A 19,076-nucleotide genomic window follows, 5' to 3' on the forward strand; every position below is an offset into this window, starting at 1 on the left:
CTAAGAGTAGTGAAGACAAATCTGAGGAGGAAGCAGAACACAAATCAACGTCCTAATCTCCACTTTGCTTCCTAGCCAAAGACACTGAAAGTGTCTCCAAGAAGTAAAAAGATATCTCCCATTAAAGAGTACCAGTGTTGTCAAGGGAAATACGAAATAAAACACTCACCGCTGTTGCTGAAGAAATTGCTCCTGAGCGTGTTCGCAGTCCTCTGGAGAAGGAGAGGATTACTGGGCAGAAGGGCCAACTCTAACCAGTGGGAAACTTTTTTTTTCCATGTACATCACGCAGAGTCCTAAAGGCATCTCGGCCACCTACCTGCATCCTGACACTATTTTCTGGGGGGCGTGGGGAGTGAAATAGGAGCCACTGTGCCAGTGCCCTAAGGCTTGTCCCTGACCCGTGTGACTCCAGCCCTGGGAGGTGAGCAGAGGTGGCCCATCGCTTCACCGATGGCTGTGGGACATTGAACTTGCAGGGGCAGCAGTAGGGCTTTGGGGGTCTTCTGTGCGAGAGGAGCTGTCAGACACCTCTTCTGCAAACAGCCCAAAGGCGGGATTGGACCCAAACGGCCACGAAGGAGCTACAGAGCTGCCCGTGACTTCCCAGGGGCTGCAGTCACTCTGTGTCCTCTGATCAGGTTTCTCCACCAGCTTTCAGAGGCTTTGGATGAGGGAAATACTAGTTACACCATCATGCCCATCTTCCACACAGCAATTGGGGAAATTATTTTTTTTAATTAAAATATAGATACATAAATCAAGCCACATAGGAAATTGGGATGAAAAGGGACCTTCTGGGGCTTTGCAGTCACCCTCTACCAGTTAGTCACCTCTTCACCATGGCTAGTGTCTCTATCCCTCTACTCAGAGATTGCACTACAGGGGCCAGGCATTTTCTTTGTGCCTTTCTCAAAGGCTGTGAGCCAGAGGATTTGGGTGTGTAGCTTGGGAGACCACTTGCTGGTCTGTCACTGTACCCTGTCCCTGGCAATGGAAAGGTCACAATGACGCTCTAGAAAAGCATTCTCTAGTGTGATGGCACTTTTTGAATGATCCAGCTTGACGTGAGGAGGAAAGATTGCATGATTTACAGCGTGGTGTGATGTCCCGGCTCGGCTTGCCTCCCCCAGCAGAGAGGAGCTCTTGTTTTCCTGAAGGATGCGTTTCTGAGTGAGAGCTCCCATCCGATCGCTGCCAGGCTGACACTGAACAGTAAAACATCTCTGTTTGGGGAGTATGTGTGTCTGCTGGGTGAAATTTCACAGGGGCAGCCAGAGGAAGCTCTGAATCAGATGGGAGGTGGGATTCGAAGGAACAGGAACAGTGCCAAAGACACTATTTCAAGCTGGAAAACACCGAGAACAGGACAAACAGATGGAGACTGTGTCCATCTCCCATTAAGCTTAAGCTAACCAGTGCTAGCTGTGTGCTCCAAGCCCATCACCAAGAGCTATCTAGCTTGCTCTGCCATATGCAGCTCCACCCATGAATCAGGTAGTTCAGGGAGGAGGAATCCTCCTTTCCAAATGTGGCTGACGCAAAAGGACAGCACATCAGCCTTGGGACACTGCAAAGCCTCTTAGACTTAGCCAACTGTTGCCAGCACCTGTGAAAGAGGCATGGCAAAATCTCTGATGGGTGCGTTGTGCTTTGCCTGCAAAGTCGGTTGCTCTTATAAGATGCTCTGAGAGCCTTAGAATGACCGTTCACTAAAAAAAAAAAAAAAAAAAGGGTTAATCTGCTTTATCAGGACATGCTTCCTTTATGCAATGAGGACTGAGCCAGGCAGAGTGAACATTATCATTCATTTTAACCCCAGGGTAACTTATTACTGAGTGTCGTTCTACTCGACGTGCCCTTTTAACACCGGTTACACCAATAGCTTGAGCAAATAAGCTGGAAGTTCCTGCGGTTCATTCTTTGGGAAAAGGTCATTCACCTCATGCTGTAAATGGGCCCACTAAAGAGGTGTGTTTTTTTCAGGGACTGGAGTGAACCTCAACTGTTGGACTGGCCTTCACACATGACTCAGGAGCAGAATGAATCACAGCTCGTAGCCTACTGAGAGCAGGAGGAAAGGCAACCTTGTCGCCTTAGTAAGGCGCTGACGAGTGCTCAGAGGAGGTATCTTCAGACAGCAGTGCTTAAAGAAGAAATGTAGCTTCCTCTCTGCTGGGAACTGCATGTTTCTGGTGAGTTAACGGAGATTAACGGACATTCCTGCTGCACTAGCCGGTCGGTTAATTTATAGCTAGCTGTAAAGAAAGGCTTATTTATTTATTTCAGTTAGAAAGCTCAGATTCTTGGAAATTTTAAGAAGACTGTGTAACTTGTTTAAGGAGAGACTGAATGGCAAATGAGAAGCAGGCTGGGATAACTCCTGCATATAAACAGCCTGGAAAGCAGTCAAAGGAAAATATTTAATATAACTCAGATTTGCTCTTTAACTTTTGACTTTAAAAAGGTTAAAAAATAGTACAGACTGCCTTCTTGCTCTAGTTTTTTAAATATTAAACAATTTTCTTGTGTTCTTTAATTGAAATCAGTCCTTAATGTACCTTTATAAACCAACCCATGCATTTTATCTCTGTGGTGTGCCATTGTATATCCCCTACGAACCCCAAAGACAGGGCATCCCACTTTTATAATGTGTTTGGAATAACTGATGCATTTTAATACAATCAGTTAAGATAAGATAACCACCAGAGAGAGAGTCTGGAAGACAAGAGGAGACTATTGTACAAAGACTGGGATGTTATAGGTGCATTGTCCCATATTGTGTAGTGAGTAGAGTATCCAGAAGGACATTATCATCTTAACAGAAGCTCTACTTGATGGTCTTCCCAGAAGAGCTTTTTTCCCCATCTTTACTTATATCAATATAGTAAGTATCTGAAGACTTCTCATTTGCAGGGTGAGGGCAACATCTGGCTTGGTAAGCAACTGAGTATTCAACCTGATAAAAACCAACACAGAAAGCACATGGTGGTTTCACAGCACTGTGTGCTGTGCCCTGGATGAAGGGTGTCCTTGTGCAGCTGGGGACGTGCGTGTTCCTGCACGGCACAGGCCGCTCGCCAGGTTATGTCACTCTTTAGAGCACATATACCTCACCTCTACCTTGTGCGTGTGACGGGTCTCAGATCTCCAATGGCTTCCATCACGGGGAATGATTTTACCATTTAAGTGCTGGGATCAATATGTAGAGCAAAAAGCAGCCACTTGCCATTTTTCTCTATTTTCTTGAGATGTCATTGGATGCCACCAAAGTCCACAGATCCTGGTTTTGAACAGGAGGATTTGGGGCCGCATTGGCGGGTGACTCTTTGTTCCTGAAGTATGCACAGCATACAAATTTTGCAACTTTTGATGTGAAAATCCCATTTGCAAGAAGAAAGAAATTACAGAATTGTTTGGGTGTAAATATAAACACAAAATAACACAGGTAAAATGTTTCCTTGAGAGGTGCTGGCCTCTTTGTTCTTTCTACCTCCTTCCATACAAACATAAAACACATGAGCTTTCTCTCATTTGAGCTTCCCATGTTGAACCCAAGCCGGGAAGCAACCTCAGAAGGGTCTTGGGTGTCTTCAGAGGGCTAGGAGACCAAAGTCCACAGCTTAGAATTGTCTAAGGTCCGGATCTAAGGGCTCATCCCCATCCAAGAGCAGCCAGAGTGACTGCTGAGATGTGCGGGCAGGGGAGCAACGGAGAAGACATCACCCATTCTCAGCTTGTTTGGGCAAGCGGGATGTGGGCAGTGGGGCAGAGCAGCTGTGTGGGGAAAGATGGAGGTGACTAAAAAAATCTCTCTTTCAAGCTAGAAGATCCAAACTCTCCAGAGCATATCTAGCCCAACTGTGGGACTCACTGTTTCCTTACTGGGGAAACTGGTGGTGCAGGCAGTGCTCTGAATCCTGCTCAGGCTCTCCGCTGGGGTAGATACACTGTCCTGAGAACACTTGGGTTTGTAGCTTTGATGAATGAAACTTCCAAACTAGTTTGCTCAGTTTGATATAGATGTAAAAGATCTTTAAAATAACAGCGGTTTCTCTTAAAGTCTTTCACCTAAATTTCCTGGTAACGCACGATAAATATCCGTTCTGCTACTGTATTGTACCTGAGACGTTTTGGCCTCCCATGTCTGGGAGGGATTTGGTAATGCCGAAGACTTTATGAAGTAGTGAAGTACTTTTGGAAGCTTTCTCAGCATCCCTGCTGTGCGTGGCAGTTTTAGTGTGGACACCAGGAGGTGGCCAGCAAGTTATGAAACACCTTAGGAGAAAATCAGCAACATGCACATCAAATATTCCTGTTTGCACAAAGGATTAGACAGAAGCCTTGCACAGCAAGATTTAGCACATTCAAGTGGCACTTCTTAGTAGGGTGTAACAGACTTGTAACTTGATTTCATTGGCACCAAGAGTTTATTTCCTCCTTTCTGAGAAGTGATCCATATGAATAAGCTAAAGGTTACCTGGATGGTAAGGTAATTGGCATACCTAACTGCAGGGAGCAGCTTTACCCATATTTTCTGAAATACAGAGTCAAAGTGGACCACGTGTTTGAGAGTCCTGTTCTCAAAGAATTGCTAACAGGTGGTTTTCTGGCAGCAGGGAGCAAGCCTGCGTGCCTGGTTGGCTATAAAATGTGAACTTTGAATTGTGAAGACATTGAGAAGTGGGGAAAAATAGTAGCAATCATTAGGTCTATAACCGATAGGACAAATGCTTCCCTGAGGAGTCAGCAGCAGCGTTGTTGACACGCCTGGCACAGTGGAACATGCTTGTGAGCGATTGCCAGGGAACAGTTTCAGACAGTGCCAGGCCACACTACAAAGGTGGATAAAAGTTGGGAGTATCAAACAGTCGTAAAAGTCTAAGTCTTCATGTAATAATTAATGGCCTGTGGGGCCAGCATGTCTGAGAGATGCATGTGTGTCATGGTGTCATTCACCTGCGGGTGGGTGACGGTTCGGATGAGGCCAGTGAGCTGAGCAGTGGGCTGGGGAGAGCCAACCCAACTGTCTCAGAGTAACTCACCGTGGACAGCCAGGAAAGCCCTCTGCTCGGGTCACGTCCCTCCAGAGGAGGCTGAAGAACTGAGGTGGACAAGCAGCCATAAAAACTGGATTGATGCCACTGACAAATGAGGGACTGAAGGTCAAGGAGGAGCTTTCTGCTTCCCTGAGCAATGGGAGATACCTTTGCCTGAATGGGAAGCTGGCTTTTCCTTCTCTTGGAGCTGAGCCCTCCACTTTGTCATCTCCACAGCCTTATTCGGCCATCCATGGATTGGCAGCAGGTAGTCCCTGTCCACAGATTGTGTGTTCTCTGAGGATCGTGGCAGGGGAGCAAGGAGGGAAGCAGCGAGGTTAGCTGGGGAGGGGCTGGCTCTCAGCAGCCAAGCTCGCATCTGCACAGGGTCACCTAGGCAAGGGGTCTAATGCCAGGCAGTAGACCTGTGCCAGAGCCACTCTGCTATCGCTTCAGTGCCTCCCGGAATCACCATCTGTCTGCACCCCATCCTGGCAGCTCAGACTCACGTCCGCAGAAGAGAACAATGTCACAGCTGTGGGGGTACATCAGATCCCCTCTCTGACACAGAGCTGGACCAGGGAGGAGAATCAGCATGAGTGCAGCGTAATTTAAAAGATCATCACTGTGCTTTTGTCTCCTTTCATCTGCTGTAGACACCAGAAGAGAAACATTCTGGCCTGCCATCTCCAGTCCCCCTGAGTAATAATTTATGTAACTTCCAGGGCTTCCACTGATAAAACCAGTGGCACCACACAGTGGGAGCTAGCAGAGGACGCTGCGAGGTTATCCCTCACTTCTTGTCTCTCTTTCCCAGGCATCTGGACACTGACGGAACACTGGTGAAGGCGTGATCCATCCCAGCTCACGGACAAATATGAAGTTCTTCTGGATAATCCCTTTTTTCCTGCTGCAAGGTAGAGTCTTGGCTTAGAGGATAATGGCATGGGTAAAGTAGGTCACACGTGCTGAGGCTGTGTCTCTTCACAGGCTCTCACAGGCTCTCAGCACGGATTACAACAAGACATTGTCTGCAGAGTGGAGCTGGGTGTACACATGCAAGAGTTTTCCAGCATTGTTCTCTGACCTTACAAGCACCTCACTGGCTGAGGGCAAACACATACAGATAGTATTATGGCAAAGACATACACTAAAGACCTTAGTTTTCTGGAAATACAGTTTCTTCCTCTCCATGGGCCCATTTTCTTCAGCATACACCAGCAACAGCCTGGCTCCACCATGGGGAAAGTTGCACCCACAGCACAGTTGCAGTCTCTTTGACACCAAGGAAGACACTTGACACATGGAGATTTGATTTTTTTAAAACCCGGTATCAATGTTTGTTGGGACTTTGTGCACCTCTGCTCTTCAGAGGGATGTTCCAGCTGACACTTTAAGGTTAGACAGCCAAACTGGAAAGACCTGAGCCCCAAACCCTTGCTCCTCTGGCTCTCCAGAAACAGAGATGTTAGAGGCAGTTCCTAGTTCATCCAGCTGGAGCAGGACATCAGGGTGTCTGTCCCCAGAGGCAAAGCAGAAGCCAGCAATGAGGCTCCCCAAAGGGTCTGAGCTTCCTCTGCTGCTTGGAACTAACCAAGAGAGCAGCCTCCCACCTCCCAGGAACGGCAGGAAGGGGCTAAGCCTGGGCCAGGCTGCACAGGGCTGTGGGCTGGCACCAGCCAGCACACCAAAGGGCTCATCAACGTTCAAGTCTAGGAGAAGAGCTTACTGTCATCTCTTCTCTGGGGATCAGCTACAGATTCAGCTTCGAACAGAGCTCGGTGCCAGTTGCAAGGGCAAGTCTAGCTGGGCTTCCCCGGACCCACCTAAAAGGACGTGCTTGAGCCATGTTTGCTGAGAAGCGTGGGTTAGGGAGAGCTCATCTATGAGCCCAGTGGCCCTGACAGAGAGAGGCTGGACTGGAGAAAGTTTGTGTCTTTAATGCCTTTTGCCCTAGGCTGTTCCCAGTTCCAGAATTGTTTGTCATTCCCATCTGCCCTACACTCTGTGTGCGTATATGTCCTGCGCTTACGGGATGGCCACACTCATATGCTGGTTTCTTTGCAGACGCTGGAGCTTTTCTGATGAAAAATGCTAAAGTCAAGCTGTGTTTACAAGCCAGCCCGATGAATGGGAATTTATTGCTGGAGGACTGTAATCCAGAGTCAGATTTCCAGGACTGGTCTTGGCAAGGCGATTCTTTGATGAATCATGGCACGCAGAGCTGTCTCTCCGCGGTGGGGGCTGACAGAGTGCAGACAAGTCTCTGTGGCAGCAGGGGCTACACGAGCTGGGACTGCTTGAATTCGCTGCTCTCTCCTCTGGGCAGCAGCCAGGGCTACCTGGTGGCAAACAAGAAAGGAGTCGCTCTCAGTAGTGTGACAGGCCTCAAAGCCCGATGGCAAGATGTTGCAGGCAGGAGCGTGTGCGAGGAGAAAGCAGGTAAGTGCTGCACACCTGGGGACCAGTGGTACATACATACATCTGTATGTACACGCACACAGACACAAACACACACACGCTGCTGGGGAATGTGGAAAGACACAGTCAGCGCCCTGGGGTCCTTCCAACCCTGGGTGCCTCACCATAATGGGATCTGCAGTGTGAGTTAGAAACGCTCTCCACTTCTCGGTGCCTGAGATAAAGCTGTGCCCTCACGACTGTGTTCTGCCTGCTTGGAGAGACGTGCTGGGCAGCCCTGGGAGCCATGGAGAGGGCCATTTCTAGCCTGAAGTATCACAGCAAGTGACCATTGCATCCTTCTGCTCTTTTCCTCCACAGCCGAGGCAGAGCAAGACAGGTACTTCGCTGCAGCCCTTGCCAGCACACACATGTATGACCACACAGCAGGCAACGCGACCCTTGTGCTGGGTATAAATCAAGAAGAGCTGGAGGAGCTGCTCTGGTTCTTCCGCAGAGAAGACCGTAAGTCCCATTGATGTTGCTGGGTTGAGAGTTGAAATAGAGATACGCGGTCCTTGGCTGTTAACCCTCCTGCTTAATGGAGATGCTGAGGGAATTACCCAAGGAGGTGATTTACCCCAGATACACAAACCCTCTCCAGAAGAAGCAGGCCATGGTGAAGAGAGGCATGAGGCTTTGCTGAGTGTCTCGTCCCAGAGAGGGGTTCAGCCTCTTTCCAGGCATATATCCTGCCAAGAGAGCAAAGGTCTGGGATGACCAGTGATTTTGGTAGGGTGGAGGGAGCAGGTTGATATGAGCAGGTCAGTGCCCCAAGGATCAATTTCAAAGCCACAAAATCAAGGGTGCAGCATCTGCTGCCATCTGTGCTGCACACCCCAGCCAGTGTTTGAAGGCAAAATCTACCCGCCAGAGCATGGCAGCGGCGAGAAAGTTTGTGGGGTGGAGGGGCCCTTCTAGCAGTGCTCCTGGTGGGATGCTGCAGCTCCCAGCCCTGCTCCCACCCTGGGGTACAGTCACTCCCAGCTCTCGGGCAGGGTTGAAAAGGCACGTGTGGTCAGAGTGAGAGAGACAGAGCAGTTGTGTAAGTCTCCTGCCCAGGGAGGGAGAGTTGCCTGAGGTTATCCCAAAAATGGGGCCTGGGTGCTCTGTTCTGGGTACTGAGCTGGACGCCAGCACAGCCATGGCACTCTGAGCTTGGGTATCCTCAGAAAACGCCTGGCTGGGCTCTGCGGGTCACACTGCTCTGTGCATGCTAACGCTGCCTCTCTGTGCTTTCCCCCAGCATCAGTGTGGAATTACTCCATCCTTGTGCTTTCCTTCGTGGCCATGATTTTGGGTCTTTTCCTTCTGTCCATTAACATTGTGCGAAACAGGTGAGACAGGAAAATTCGGGGGTCTTTTGGTGTGTGGTGGTGTGCTGAAACCTCCCCCCAGGCAGACAGACGTGGGTTTGGCAGAGCAGGGCAGCATGCTGAGACGCAGGGCAGGACAAGCCCTGAGTGATGGGGAGAAGAGCAAAGAGAAACTCCCTGTGCTTCATTGTAAAACCTTGCCTGGCTCCCTGCTCTCCTCGTGTGTCACTCAGAATGAGCCACTTCCCTTCTCCAGGCCCTGGATCCTCAGCAGTAAAACACCTGCAACAGCTCTTCAGGGCTGTTGGGAGGGAAGCGAGGTGCAATGTGAAGTGTGAGGTGCTCTCCCATAAATACAGGGGCTCTGGAGAAGGACTCCCCAGCCTTTTCCCAGCTGCGTTCCCACAATATTCCCCTGGGCTGTACTGCTGCACAACAACCCTGCAGCTGAGGAGCAACTTGGTGTTTTCTACAGCAAGAAAAGTTACATCTGGGACAGAGTTTTCATCTTAAAATGAGAGAAAAAGAGTTAATGTTACAAGTGTGCCGTGCTCTCAGTTTAATGATGGCTTGCCAGGTGTTACTGCCTTGCTTTGGGCAAAGTGGTGTTCTCCGAGTGTGAACCCCGTGGCTGTGTGTACTCAAACATTTCAGACTATTTCTGTGACAGTGCAGCTGCCAGGGTTTGCCCCTTCCCAAGGCCAAGGTGTGAAGAGATGGATGTGACTGTCACCAGGGGTAGATACTTGCCCCCACACGCATGCTCGCTGTTTCACTCCGCCTTTCCTTTGTATGCCTTTCCTGCAGAAAAAGGAAGATCTACGTGTTCAGAGAAGCCGTGCAAACCACGCAGCAGGCTGAGCTGGAAGCCAAGCAAGCCCTGATGCCTCTGCAGGAAAACAGCCCGGATGAACCACGCAAGCAGGAGCCGGTGCCCCAGGATCAGAGATTGGGAGAAGTGGTGGTCCAGTGGAAGGACGGGACCGTCACATCTCTGTATGCAGAGAGCTCTGAGGATGCCTTATAATGGCAGCTGAAGTCAAAGCCCTAAGGAATATATCAAAATGTCTCAATTTGTAGTGGTGGAAGTTTAAACATGCAGTTTAGCCTGGAGAAACAGAGAAAAAAAAAAGCAGCAGAAGCGGCTCTGGACTTGAGGCAAAGCTGTGCATGCCCCGGATCAGCTCCTGGCTGGCTGGTCGGTACCTGCTGCTCTCAGTTGCCTCCAGCCTCCTCTCCCACACCCACTTCACCCCCTCCCTCAGATGCTGCCTGCCCCTGCCGCAAACGGTGGGAGCCGAGCCGGGGCGGGAAGTGGGAAGTGGGAAGTGAGAAGCTTTTCCTGCAGACAGCCAGGGAACGTGCCATCACGTCCCATCAGGAAAACAGCCACGCTGAAGCGGAGGCGCTTTTGTTCTTTTCAGAAATTGTCTTTATTAAAATACTTTCCAAAGTGGTTGATTGAAAACCCATATTGAATATCTCTCTCTCTCGATAAGGTCATATATATATATATAATGTACAAATATACACGTGGATATTTTACTCTGCAGAATAACTACAACTCCAGGGAGAAGCAGAGCATTTAACCTGATACAGCAAATGAAACTGAACGTGCAGCCCTTGACCCCGGCTTGGGCACAGGTAGACCCTGGTCTGCTTTTAGGATTCACTTCACGCCCATCACTGGGCACTTGTAGAAGCCATGAAATAATTTAAAGAGCTTTTTGGAAATACATCAGTCTTTTAAACAAAGGCTTTTCAGAGCGTGTCCTCGTCAGTGAAGCATCACTCCTTGCAAAGCCTTTGAAAAGGAACAATATAGTGTAAAAAGTTGATTAAAAAAACCAGCTATTTTGGTATGACTTATTTCAATGCATGGGAATGAGTTTCAGGACACCTGAGGCCTTTAGTTGGCTGAAACAATATCTGCACCTTTCTTGTTTGGATTAAAAAAAAATAAAAATTCCTCCTACTTATTGCTCAGTCAGGGGACCCGTGAGACGAACGAGACGGGTGCCTCTGTGCTCGATTAATGATTAATTCTCCCTTCCTGGGCTCTCAGGTGCCCAAGGTGGGTGGGGGGCCCTGGGGACGTCCCTTGCCCTCCCGGTGGTGCCCGTGGCTCCAGCTGCTCAAGGAACCACCCAGATCCGCAGGGAAAGCCGGGCTGGTCCCCAGTGCCGGCAGCAGGACAGGGTGCAAACACCGCAGCAGCGCTTGGCCAGGGGGCGACGTGAGCTGGGGAGGGGGCAGGCAGAGTGATGCTGCATCCGATTTCGGCCTCTTGGCACCCCATCTGCTCGCCAAATCCCCACCGCAGGCTTTGCCCCGGCGTGGAGACTGGAGCCACCGTCCACCAGCAGCTGCTGCGGTGCCCATGAGTCTGTCACGGCTGGTCTCGGCCCTTGTGGAGCCGGGGGGGTTGTGGGATTCTCTCACCATCCCCTCCACAGCCCACAGGGACGCGTCTTAAAATATCTTGAAGCCTTTCAGCAAGGTGAGCGTGGGAGCTTTCCTCTTGCTCTGAGCCCGCGAGGACTTGACGGTGACCAGCTTGGCCTGCGCCACCGAGGGGATCTCCTTGTAGTTAACAGTGGAGAGGGTGTTGAAGGTGCAGCTGGCCAAGCCGTGGCGGGTGGGCAGGGCGAGCGGCGTGGCCACCGGCGGGCAGGGCTGCTCCTCGGTGATGAAGAGTGGCCGGGCAGGCGTGTTCCGCTCCGCCTGGCGCCGCACCTCCCGCACGGCTTCGTGGAAGACGTGCTGCACCCCTGCGAAGTCCTGGCACGCCGACACCTCGTAGAAGAGGCACCCAAACCGGCTCGCCAGGGACATCCCTTCGGCTGCGGGCACCTGCCTGGTGAGAGTGGAGGGGATGGGTGCAGCATCCCTCAGGGCGCTGCAACCACCCAAAAAGAGGAGCGAGGGGTGCAGGCAGGGAGCAACAGACCCCATACCCTGTGTCTGCTTCCCAGTGAGCACCAGGGCAGCACCTGCTTGTCCCCTGTCCTGGGACAAGCAGGGGACATGTTTCCAAAAGGGCTTTGCCTTTCCTGAAATCCCGGAGTAACTGGCTGCGTGGATCCCTGGGGGGGTCATGCCCAGTGGGGACATGTGCCAGGGACACAGGGGGCTGGATGTGATGGCATCATGCTGGGCAGTGGAGAGGAGATGGGGCAGGTCCTCGCCGTGGGGAGGGGGAAGTCTCCTGCCAGAATCCATGCTGGGATCATGGGGGGGTTCATGTGACTCAAGGACCCGTGGAACCAACACTCAGCACGGCCCTAGAGCGGCACAAAAGGCCAGAAAAACACACCAGGGACATCCAGTCCTGGCAGCGGGGACGGGGCGAGGAGGCGCTCCAGGGAAAGGGCACATCTAGAGGGGAGCAAGGAGCTGGAGCGGGCTCAAGCCCTGTCCAGGGACAGTGACACTGCCTTACCACGCAGCCAAAATCATCCCGCTGAATATACCAACAGACTCAAAATAAGCACAACCCTCCCCAGGCACGAGAACAGGAACCTCAGGAGTGTGGGAGAACATGGCAAATACCGATGGGGGTGGAAATAACCACAAAAAAATTCAGATTTGGGTTTTGCATCCCAGCTGGATGGATAGGGGCGGGGATCTGTGAGCTCTCCCCCACTGAGAAAAAGCAGCCTTGCCCCGCGCCCGATACCTGTACTGCTCCATGTCCAGCTTGTTGCCCAGCAGGAGCACAGGGCAGCGGCGCTGGCAGCCCCTTGCGTGCAGGGCGAGGACCTCCAGGTAGCTCTGGCAGCCCTCAAAGCTCTTCCTCTCATCGATGCTGTAGACGACGAGGAAGGCGCTGGCCCAGCGCAGGTAGCGCTCGCAGTTCCCGGGGCCATCCTGGGGGTGAGAGGAGTGGCTGAGCCGTGGTCCAGCCGTGGTCCAGCCACGTCACGCCGGGCGTTTGGCACCCACGGTGCCCCGGTGCCTCACCTGGTCGGCCGTGTCCATCACCTTCAGCAGCACAGGCTGCTGGTCCACCAGCTCCTCCGAGGCGTAGGTGTCCTCTGCAAGGAGAAGGATGGTTGTGAGGATGGGCTGGGGTATCCCGTCTTCTCCAAAGCCAAGCAAAGCCCGGGATGCTTGGGACACCGCAGAAATATCTCAGCCCCTGATGAGCAGCATCCTCCACCAACGCCTCCCACCTCACTCCTTCCTGAGACAATGTTATTTGGGGGGGGGCTGGCGATGATGCCGGCTGGGAGGAGTTATTTCTCCCTCCATGCCGCAAGCGTGGGCTCCCATGGGAGAAGGAGGGAGGGGAAGGAGCCCGGCACGGTCATCGCTGCACCCGGGGCTCAGCCCTTATCTAAATGCCACGACCTGGCAAGATAAAGCGAGCTAGCGGCTTGACACTGGGGCTGTTTCCCAATAAATCAGGCAAAAAGAGCACCCCTTTCTTTTGGAAGGGGGGCAGGCAGGGAGAGCCGCTGAGTTGTTCCACTGGGAGAAAGATGCCTTCTCTGGCTGGGTCCTAACGGATGCATTTCGGAAAGGTTTTGACGTGGGAAGATGAAACCACATTCCCAAAAAAGATCCAAGGAGGAAAGGATTTATCCTTCTTTCCTAAGAGTCGCTGAGTTATTAGGGGCTGGAGTCGGTTCCTGGACAAGGTCCATATCTCCCTAATGTCCCCGATAAATCATTTATGGTTCTTCCCCGCGCCCTGGAGTCAGGCCTAGGAAAATAGTTATTAATTACTCAAACGAGTGGAAAAAAAAATGCCCAGAACCACTTGCTGCAAAGCGCAGCCCCTGGGGCCGCCCACTCTGCAGCCCCCACTCGCTCCCCCAGCCCTTCCCCTGCCCAACACCCCCAGGAGTGAGCAAGAATCACGAGATGCTCCCCAGTAATTCAGCTTTCAGTTTCTTTGGGGTGATGTAAGGAGCCAACATTCCCCCGTGGGACATGCCCGCGGAGAGAGCACTGCTTTCACCTCTGTTTTTACAGGCGGGTTTGGGTCAAATCCAGCCCTTCCGTTGTTTTTCATGTAATTTTGGGTGGTTTGGGTTTTTTTTTTCCCCTTAAATGCCATATTCGTGGGAAACACAGGAGATGGGAAGGATGCTCCATGGGAGCTCATGGGGGACAATGGGGGGGCCAGAAACACCCGTGGAGAAAGCGTCTTACCCAAGTTCGGATCATATTCGCTTATGAACCTCTTGGTTAGAAACTTCACGGTCAGAGCTGCAGGAGGTGAAAGAGGTGGGTGAGGCAGGTGTCCCTCCCCGGCACCGGCACCCTCCCGATGCCCGGCCATCCCTGTGGCGGTGGGGCGCCCATCTCACCTGACTTGCCGGCCCCTCGGCACCCCAGGATGGCCACGTTGCACTCAGTGAGGGGGCTCTGGGGTGGCCGCTCGCCGCCGGCTCGGGGTTTGCCGAACATCGAGGACATCCTCCGTCCTGCGGGAGAGAGCGGGGGGGACGTGGGGCACCCGCTGCCATGCCGGATGGGGACCTTCTCGCCGCCTGGCTGGTGGGGTGCCCCAGCCTGGGGGTAAGGGGGGCTCAGCAGCACCGGGGAGGGGGATCCACTCGCCTCCATCCGCAGCCTGGAGTCAGGGTGGCCAGCATCACCATCCCACCCAAGCAAAGAGAGGGGCCCCCTCCTCCTCATCCCTCCACCCACCCTTCGCACCCCAGAAAGAGAAGAGAAACGCAGCCTCCCACCTTCAAACCCGCCGCCGGAGGAGACGCGGGGCTCGCCGGGGTGCGCGGGGGGCCGAGGCCGGGACTGGGGGAGCAGCAGCCCCTGCACCGCCGGGGCTGCCGATGAATGAGGCAGGCGGAGGCGAGCGCAGCTCCCGCCGCTCGGGCCCCAGCCAAACTCCTTGTAAGGAAAGCTGCCGCGCCGGCGCCGGGCTGGACACGCTGCCCCGGCCACCCCGGGGACGGTCCCCCCGGCAAGGCACACGCCAGCCCCCCAAGCTCCCAGGGCTTCGGGCAGTGACGCCCCCAGTCCCAAAACCCACCACGCCTCTGCTCAGCGGCCACCTCGCCATGTCCCTGGCACCTTATTGTGTCCCCAGCAAGCAAAAGCCAGGTCCTGCTCCCCTGGGCTGAGGCCGGTGCGCTCATTGCACCTCCCGCAGGCAGGAGCGGCACCCAGGAGCGATGCTGCCTGCGCTGCCAGCCTGCCCACCGCTTGCCGGCTCCTTCAGATGCGTTTAAGCACAGCCACCTTCTGCTGCTGGCAGAGGCTTTGCAGGGGGGAAAAAAAGCCCTTTTTCCACCCAAAAGGCACAATCCCGAGGGGGAAAGGGGAGCACGGGGAGTACTCACCGCTGCCCGCACCAAGCCATCAGCCGGCACCCAGCGGGCTCCGAGCCCGAGTAGGTGGCGGAGGCTGAAGTCAGCGTTGTCATGGCGATCGCAGCCATTTGGGATGGGGCTCAGCGCCCGGGACCGCAGGATACGGCCCCTAAGCTGGCCCCGAGGGGTTTCTATGGGGGGCCGTAGCCGGGGGGTGAAGGCTGCTCCGTGGCCATGCGGGGCTGCTGCGCCGTTGGGATTATTGCCCGTTAATGCAGGCGGGATATTTTTAAACCCTCCCAAAATAGTCTGGGAGTATGGAAGTCCCTGCAAGCCCCGGGGATGGGGAGGATGGGGATCACTCTGCTGCGGGATGCAGAGCCCTTTGGGGACCCCCAGCTCCCAGACCCCTCTGGACACAGGTCAAAGATGCTTAAAAGCAATCAGAGCTAAATGTGGTATTTTAAGCTGGGTACTCAAAAGGCCCAATGACAGTAACACAAGCTCAAAGCTCTCACCTCTCCCCTAAACTGAGATTTTTTTGGAGGGAACCTGCTGAGGCCATAATTCTGGGGCAATGACTTTGCTGTCATGGTGCCCTGGGAGCTCCCGGCTGCTGGGATGGGAATTAAGGAGGGAGGAAAAAATACACCTTCAACAGGGTGGGCTGCTCAGCTTAAATTATGCATCAAAACTAAACACCAGCTGCAGGTGGCCATGTGGAGACTCAGCGAGCAGCCTCCCAGGTGAGCCCTGTTGCTGGCCCTCCTCAGCACCCCACAGCAGAGGCCAAATAGGGTTTCTACCCAGAAAAAGCTGTGAATAGCACACAAAGAAGCAATGTGACATGAACAACACTTTTCTTCACCATCAACCTCTACGTGAGTCGCAGGGGGGTTGTCTCTGCCCACAGCCAGGTGTTACGGGGAGTGGGGCAAGCCCTGTGGCTGAAGGGGACTTTTTTGGCGAGAAGGGGTTGCTGCACTTCATTTTCCTCACCACAGGATCCCCAGATCAAGCTGGTTTATGGCTCCTTGCACCCGGGATAGATGTTGCCCAGGTTGCTTGATGCCTCCTCCCTGGAGAGGATGGCAAAGGGACTGGCCCCACAGAGGTCTCTCTCTGCCTGTGGCCACACTCAGGGAGCAACAAGCCCCTTTCCCACAGCCGGGCTGGACGGCACCGAGATTTGTTGGCATCAGTTACCTCCCTGGGGCCATAAACCCCACATTTTAAGGGGGGGGGGAAATAATAGTGTGGCAACATGCTTTTCCCAGCCATGCAAACATGGTGCCCACCCTGAAGTGGGGACCGTCCCTTCAGGGCATCACAGGGAGGATGCCTGGGAGTGGGGAGAGCAAAACCCATCTGCCCCAGCAGACGAGCCGTGATAGAGCTGGGTATCTCCGCTGTGACCTGCGCCGGCTGGTGACGCCAGGGCCCTGCCTGTGTTTTGGGTGGGCAGCTGAGCTCGGCGGATGCCTTTGAAAGGCCCCGGTCACGAGCTCGGCTATCTTTAGCTGAAGGTATTTATATTCCAAGGCAGTGGCGTGGCGGCCGCCGGGCAGCGCAGCAAAGACATCAAAGGGTGGTGGAGGCAGCAGGGGCTGCGCTGGGACACGGCACGGAGGAGCATTGGGTGCTGCCCCACACCCCCCGACAGCTGCTAAGCCCTAAGCCCCCAGGTGAGGATGACCCCAGAGGAGGAAGGCTCCCAGGCAAGGCCCCCAGAGCGGGTGCGTATCCGGGTGGAAGAGCAGTCATTCTGGGTGGAGAAGACCTTGCTGGTGGAGAGCAGCGAGTACTTCCGTGCCCTCTTCCGCTCAGGCATGAGGGAGAGCACGCAGGAGGAGATCGGGCTGGGGGAGCTGAGCGCAGCCGGGTTCCTTGCCATGCTGCGAGTGCTGGCAGGCGAGAGGCCCGTCCTTGGCAGTGAAGAGACCTTCCAGGCGGTTGAGTGTGCCGCCTTCCTGCAGGTGAAGCCCTTGGCTAAGTACCTGATCCACTCCATCAACTCCGATAACTGCATCCTGCTGTACCAAGCCGCCGCCATATTTGGTCTCCTGGACCTCTTCCACTGCGCCGCGCTCTACATCAGGGACAGCTACGCCGAGCTGAAGGAGTACCTGGACTGCCTCTCCGCTGACCTGCTGGCCTACGTGGAGACCCTCCTGCCCAGCACTTTCGTGGCAGTGGGAGCCCACACACCCACCTTTGAGTTCTTGGAGGACCTCTCCAGGACCATCTGCTACCTGGATGAGGAGACCAACACGTGGAGGACCCTCTCCTGCCTGCCGCTGAGTGCCAGCACGTTCCTAGCCGGCATGGCGACCATGGATAATAAGATCTACATCGTGGGTGGCGTCTACGGGGCCAGCAAACAGGTGGTGGAGAGCAGCTTCTGCTATGATGCTGACGCCAACGCCTGGAGCGAGTTCCCCAGCCCTCATCAGCTGCGCTATGACGTCCGGCTGGTGGGCCACGAGGGCTACCTCTACGCCATTGGTGGGGAGTATGAGAAGATCTCACTGAAGTCCGTGGAGAGGTACGACGTGGCCTCCAGCACCTGGACGTTCGTCTCTGACCTACCGCAGCCGAGCGCAGCAGCACCCTGTGCCCAAGCCATGGGGCAGATCTTCGTTTGCTTGTGGAAGCCACTGGACACCACTGTCATCTATGAGTACGAGACCCAGCAAGATGCATGGCTTCCTGTCACCGAGCTCAAGCGGCACCAGAGCTATGGGCACTGCATGGTGGCCCACCGCGACAACCTCTACGTCATGCGTAACGGCCCCTCGGATGACTTCTTGCGTTGCGTCATTGACTGTTTCAACCTGACGTCGCGGCAGTGGACCGCCCTGCCCGGGCAGTTCCTGAACAGCAAAGGAGCCCTCTTCACCGCCGTCATCAGGGGTGACACCGTCTACACCGTCAACAAGATGCTGACGCTCCTCTACTCCGTGGAAGAGGAGACCTGGAGGTTCAAGAAGGAGCGGGCAGGTTTCCCGCGCAGCGGCTCCCTGCAGACCTTCCTCCTGCGGCTGCCGAGACGCGACCACGACGTTGCGATGTAGGTGGCCGCCAATCCCACGTCAGGGTGCTCTCCCCTTGCACGTGGCCTCGGCTCCACATCCGTTGCCCCCCACGGGCTTCTCTCCTCCTCCGCGGAGCCGTGCTCAGGTCCAGGGACGCGTCATGTTGGGCCTTGGAGGTGACACTAGACCCTGCCAGAGGGAAAGGGGCTGCAGGCAGCTGCTGCCTGCCTCTGCCTGCACTGCATGGGCTGTGTGCAAAGTCCTACCAGACGTGGGCTCACGAGCCAACCGCAGGCAGGGCTTCGTGGCTTCTGCAGAGGACAGATACCAGAAAGATGCAAATATGGGTTTTATTTATTCTGACCGCACTCTGAAGGTGTGCAGCATCCCACCTCCTCTCTGCTCCGATGGGAAATCATTCATTATATCCCAGAATTAAAAGGAAAGCTATAAAAAAAAAAATGTGGTTTTCATTACTCTTTGGTTTGGGTTTTTTTTTTTCCCCCCTTTCTGAAGGAAAATACCTCCTAACGGGGATCCACGTCAAGGCTCACTCCTACCCGCTGAATGCTTTTTCAGCTGCGGCTCCGTTTCAGAGTCATACGTGGGAGCATGGTTCCCACGCAGCCCATGCTCCCTGGGGAGATCTCCATGGCCGCTCCCGGACGTAGTGGGGTCCTGGGAGGAGGTGGGGAGGTGGGGGCGTGAAGAAAGCATGTGCTGGGCATCGGGTGCTTAATGCACTGAGGGGTTTCTGGGACCCATCCGTCACCCCCCCAAGTGCATTAGCCAGCTATCGTCTCCTCCAGGCTTGTCTGCCAAGCCCCACCATGGACCCAACGGGGTGGCAAGTGCTGGCGCTCATCAGAGGCTCATTTGAGCCAAGACAGGGTCTTTTTAGGACATGGCAAACCTTGGAAATACAGAGGGAGGGAAGGGAGA

General features: G+C 54.1%; 3 protein-coding genes across 5 annotated transcripts; 2 read left to right on the plus strand and 1 right to left on the minus strand.

The window, feature by feature from the left end:
* Positions 1-2,012: 2,012 nt before the first annotated feature.
* Positions 2,013-10,287, plus strand: SLC51B (SLC51 subunit beta). The gene is made up of 6 exons (XM_074880475.1): positions 2,013-2,195; positions 5,857-5,956; positions 7,107-7,481; positions 7,821-7,964; positions 8,746-8,836; positions 9,623-10,287. Exons 2-6 carry the CDS (start codon positions 5,917-5,919, stop codon positions 9,840-9,842), a joined length of 870 nt encoding a protein of 289 aa, XP_074736576.1. The 5' UTR covers positions 2,013-2,195; positions 5,857-5,916; the 3' UTR covers positions 9,843-10,287.
* On the minus strand, positions 10,225-15,345 carry RASL12 (RAS like family 12). Of its 3 annotated transcripts, none has more exons than XM_074880473.1 (6): positions 15,130-15,345; positions 14,134-14,250; positions 13,976-14,032; positions 12,779-12,852; positions 12,495-12,685; positions 10,225-11,672 (listed from the first exon to the last, which is right to left on the minus strand). In XM_074880473.1, exons 2-6 carry the CDS (start codon positions 14,240-14,242, stop codon positions 11,288-11,290), a joined length of 816 nt encoding a protein of 271 aa, XP_074736574.1. In that variant the 5' UTR covers positions 14,243-14,250; positions 15,130-15,345; the 3' UTR covers positions 10,225-11,287. The 3 variants fall into 3 exon arrangements, with proteins under 3 accessions (XP_074736574.1, XP_074736575.1, XP_074736573.1); XM_074880474.1 differs by lacking the exon at positions 15,130-15,345 and adding an exon at positions 14,518-14,564; XM_074880472.1 differs by lacking the exon at positions 15,130-15,345 and having other exon boundaries at positions 14,134-14,498.
* Positions 15,346-16,314: 969 nt separating this feature from the next.
* KBTBD13 (kelch repeat and BTB domain containing 13) lies at positions 16,315-18,607 on the plus strand. The gene has a single exon (XM_074880470.1). It carries the CDS (start codon positions 16,791-16,793, stop codon positions 18,171-18,173), a length of 1,383 nt encoding a protein of 460 aa, XP_074736571.1. The 5' UTR covers positions 16,315-16,790; the 3' UTR covers positions 18,174-18,607.
* The last annotated feature ends 469 nt before the right edge of the window (positions 18,608-19,076 follow it).

The sequence above is a fragment of the Strix uralensis genome, chromosome 11 (assembly GCF_047716275.1).
Source record: "Strix uralensis isolate ZFMK-TIS-50842 chromosome 11, bStrUra1, whole genome shotgun sequence".
Taxonomy (NCBI): Eukaryota; Metazoa; Chordata; class Aves; order Strigiformes; family Strigidae; genus Strix; species Strix uralensis.

Coding starts and splice junctions, on each gene's coding strand:
- RASL12 (XM_074880472.1), bottom strand. CDS start 14,464: ATGAGGAGGAGGGGGCCCCTCTCTTTGCTTGGGTGGGATGGTGATGCT. Junction 14,033..14,133: donor CCGAGGGGCCGGCAAGTCAG/GTGAGATGGGCG, acceptor CACCTCCTGCAG/CTCTGACCGTGAAGTTTCTA. Junction 12,686..12,778: donor TGATGGACACGGCCGACCAG/GTGAGGCACCGG, acceptor TCTCACCCCCAG/GATGGCCCCGGGAACTGCGA.
- SLC51B (XM_074880475.1), top strand. CDS start 5,917: ATGAAGTTCTTCTGGATAATCCCTTTTTTCCTGCTGCAAG. Junction 5,957..7,106: donor CCCTTTTTTCCTGCTGCAAG/GTAGAGTCTTGG, acceptor GTTTCTTTGCAG/ACGCTGGAGCTTTTCTGATG. Junction 7,482..7,820: donor CGTGTGCGAGGAGAAAGCAG/GTAAGTGCTGCA, acceptor TTTCCTCCACAG/CCGAGGCAGAGCAAGACAGG.
- KBTBD13 (XM_074880470.1), top strand. CDS start 16,791: ATGACCCCAGAGGAGGAAGGCTCCCAGGCAAGGCCCCCAGAGCGGGTG.